General features: G+C 40.6%; 2 protein-coding genes across 2 annotated transcripts; both read right to left on the bottom strand.

The window, feature by feature from the left end:
* Positions 1-740: 740 nt before the first annotated feature.
* Positions 741-1,073, bottom strand: LOC134277868 (uncharacterized). Its single transcript, XM_062760166.1, has one exon. The coding sequence runs from the start codon at positions 1,071-1,073 to the stop codon at positions 741-743; it is 333 nt and encodes a 110-aa protein (XP_062616150.1).
* A 69-nt stretch (positions 1,074-1,142) lies between these two features.
* On the bottom strand, positions 1,143-2,162 carry LOC134277857 (uncharacterized protein F54H12.2-like). Its single transcript, XM_062760158.1, has one exon. It carries the CDS (start codon positions 2,160-2,162, stop codon positions 1,143-1,145), a length of 1,020 nt encoding a protein of 339 aa, XP_062616142.1.
* Positions 2,163-3,814: the final 1,652 nt, after the last annotated feature.

Genomic DNA, 3,814 nt, shown 5'->3' with positions numbered 1-3,814 from the left:
GTGTGCAAAACATGCGTTTGACCTACGTTTTTTTTTATGCTGACTACATAGGTAAATACTTGGCACCGATTCAAGATTATGACGTCACGCTTCACAGTCAAAAGCTCAGTCTAGCCTAAAACCAGTTCAAACTGGATTTTCTGAAAACAATAACACAAAACAAAGAACACAGATTTTGATTTTTCATTCTTTATTTTGTAACAACAAACAACAAACAACAATGCATTTACAATACATTTTGATAAAAACATTGACATTTTTGTCCATGACCCGTAGGTAATTTATGATAAGTGTTTTTAAACCAATTCGCTACGTATCTGTCCCTTTGTAAAGCCGTACTCTGGTCAAAGGGGAATAGCCACTCGTCGGTTTTCTTTCTTTTCTTGTCTCTTTGATGTAAATAATACACGCAATATTGTCCACACACATCGGTATTCCAGTCTTGATAGCGATACGGATTATAAATCCATTGTTGAGCATGACGCTGGATAAAATCTTGAATTTCTTTTTGTAAGGGAGGAAATCCATAAGAATCGAAATATTCCACCACGGGATTGCTCACATATAGACACACCCAATGTTCTCCAGGTCGATCTTGAGGATCCGTATTGACCACCACAGCTTTTTCTCCAGGTCTTAATTGATCCGGTAATAAATCTACAGGATACACGCCTCCAAAAGAACTCTTGAATTCTCTGGATAAGACTTCTCTCAATTGTCCCGTATCCATTTTTTTTTTTTTAGTAATCAATGCTCACCTCTCTCTGTTTGTTAATTTCTAATAGGTTATCGAATTCGGCATACACCACACAATTGATGGTGTTAACCGTATTGTTGGTAAACTGCACTTCTACTCTCAGATTTCCTGTTTCTATGATGTGGAATTTATCCGACTGCGCTTCTTGATCTTTAGTGAAATCCCAGCCCCATAGAGTGTAGCCGCTTTTATACTCTTCTAGGGTGATGTCTGGAGCCCAATCTTCTCCTAATTTCCCCAGAGCTTGATACAGACTGAGATATGATCTCAGATATAAATCGTCGTTGAAATTAGGCTCAAAACAACGAGTACTCATGGTCTCTCCGTTGATACTGACATCTAATTTCTTGATCCCAAAGTTTTGGAAATGAAAGGGATTTTTGAATCATTCTCCGTTAAAGGCCGCATTCTCCACAAAGCCTAAAATGAGACGTTTAGGCATCTGACCTTGAAACAGATGATCCGTTATCTTAGACTGGGTCCCTATGGGGATGGTAAAGGTTTTCACTTCCACTCTTCTCAAGGGATATTTGGCTCTGTGGGTATTCAAACTCTGATTAATGGTATTCATCATGACTGCTGTGGGTTTGACTTTTCTCACCCACAAGATCATACTCAATATTTTCACTTTTCCTGTACTTCCTCCTTTGATCATCATGTAGAAAGAGGGTCTAGCTCGATTAAATCGCAAACGGACGTCCACTCCATTGGGCAGAAATCGATCTTGTTGAAACAAATCCAAATGTAAAGTATCCAGCAAACTGATTTTCTTACTGTCAGCAATAGCTTGGTGTCTTTTTCGGAATCCTTCGTTTTTAGAATTAGCCGGTAACGCTGTGAGGATGGGTTGGTTAATGGTCACCGTGGCGGCCCCACCATCTTGACCCGGAGTTACGTCAAAGGTTTTATTTTGAGCTACACCAAGAGCCTCTAACCCCACTTCGTCCATGTGTCCTGCCGTATCTTTTTCCCACAGACTACAGGCCCTCGTCTGTGTCTTTAAAGTTCTGGGTCGGTAAGACAATAATTTCTCCAGATAAGCTTTGTAAGGATAGGTATCCGTCCCTGGAGTCACTATTTTTCCATTCAGACTGACATCGATTTCCGTAAACATGGAATGTAAGATATTATTCACGGGACTGGAAGTGCTGTTTGCCCCAGTCAGATTACTTCCATCGTCTTTGGTAAATTTACATACCATTTGAACATAAGTTTGAGATAAATCCAGATAGTGATCTCCTTGTCCTTTGATTTCAAATTCGATGGGAGCGGTGTCGGAATCTAAAGTACTGGAAATGGGGTAATATTCTTCCCATTTCGAGTCTTCTAAAGCAATATTAGTCGGAGGGACTTGAAACAATTGTAAATTGTTCATCCCACACGCACAAGAATCGGGCTGTAACATGATGTGTCTACTAGGATTCAGTTTTCACAAATGAACCTTCTGTTCCCTGGACTGTCCTATTTATACTCTCTCTCTCAGTCAAACACATCTAAATGACGTTTTCTTTTAGGAATTCCTCCTCCTTGTTTTTTCCTTTTTCTCTTAGGACCCCCTCGGGCTAACAGGATTCTTCCTCTCCCTGTCTGCTTTCTTCTTTTTCTTCTTCTTCTTCCTTGACCTGTTTGTCCTTTCTTCTTCTTCTTCTTTCTAAAGGGTAAAGAGACTCCTCGATTGAAAGCAAATAGACCTGTATTTTTGGCCGCATTGAGTCCGTGGGTTAAAAGAGCATTTCGGATGTTTTTTCTTTTTCCCACTACATCCCTGCCTATCTTCACTCCGGCCATGATGGCTTGTTGTTTCCCATGTTTGAGTAAATCTTTGACAAATCCTCGACCTTTTTGTGGCCCCATGGCTAACTTGGTCGCTTCTTTGAGAGTCAAACCTGAGCCTATGCCCGGTAGGGGTATGTTAGGGACTGCTGCCGAGAGGAAGTTTAAAAAATTTCCTCCTTTTTGAGGTTTCATGTGAGTTAAAAGCCTACCCAATTTGAGTAATTGAGTAGCAGGAAGTCCGGGTGAAAAATTATCCAAGGGAAGGGCTCCCACCAATCCAGAGATGATAGAACCTACTGCTCCGCCTTTTTGACGTAATAAACCTTTATGATAAGTCCAACTGTGTCCTCTTTGTCTCAGTAATCCGGGATGATACTGCATGGTTCATGTCGCTTGTTCAACTGACCTTTATATCCTCGGGGGACTTCCTTTTATACCCTTTTTACGGCTGAATACAATACAGACAGCAGACCAGACAAGCCACCACGCCCAATAAGATGGAACACAATAACGGTACATTCATCTCAGTAGACTTTTCTGAAATGAAGTTTCACCACTGATTTACCACTTACAAAGGGCATGGGAGTCCCTAAAGGAGTCATGATGTGAATCTCAATGGGTACTCCAAATGTTTTTTACTTAGTTTCAAATATTCCGCTCGAATGGGTTCCCATTTGGCTTGTTTTGAATCCTCCAAATGAAATGTACAAGGCACCACTCTTAAGAGTTTCAAGGCATTGGAGCCTACCGTCTGGGGTTGAATCAAGTCACAATAGACATACATGGATTTCAGATTTTCATATAAATCCACAGTACTGTTTCCCAAGTAACTAATGTTGATCCATTTGGTCATGTTTTCTGTATCGTTCTGAAGAATGACCTTATGACCGTCCATGCCTAGCTTATAAGCTAGGGATGTGGGGAAACGAATGCATAAGGGACTAAGCATTTTTGCATTGATTTGATACATCACTCGATCATAGGTCTCGTAATATACTAATTTCATAGATTTTTCTTCATTTCCATCACCAAGGGTTTTCCATATTTTTTTCAATGATCTCTCTAGTCCTAGACTTATTTCCTCTGTTAAGGCCTTGGGGTGAGTGTAAGGCCCGGGTCTGAAGTGAATTCGTCTAATTTCCATCTTGCTGTCTAGTTCAACGAGTGCAGGTCGTTTAGTATGGGCCCAATCGAGCAGTACAGGACATTGACGTAATGGCATTGGGTCTAAGGTTTTCATTTTAAATCTGCCATAAACATTGGTGTTTTTGATATGGCGAG

The sequence above is a fragment of the Saccostrea cucullata genome, unplaced genomic scaffold (assembly GCF_032062105.1).
Source record: "Saccostrea cucullata isolate Sc308-1 unplaced genomic scaffold, CSIRO_AGI_Scuc_v1 ctg14774, whole genome shotgun sequence".
Taxonomy (NCBI): Eukaryota; Metazoa; Mollusca; class Bivalvia; order Ostreida; family Ostreidae; genus Saccostrea; species Saccostrea cuccullata.
This window is presented reverse-complemented; position numbering and strand designations above follow the sequence as displayed.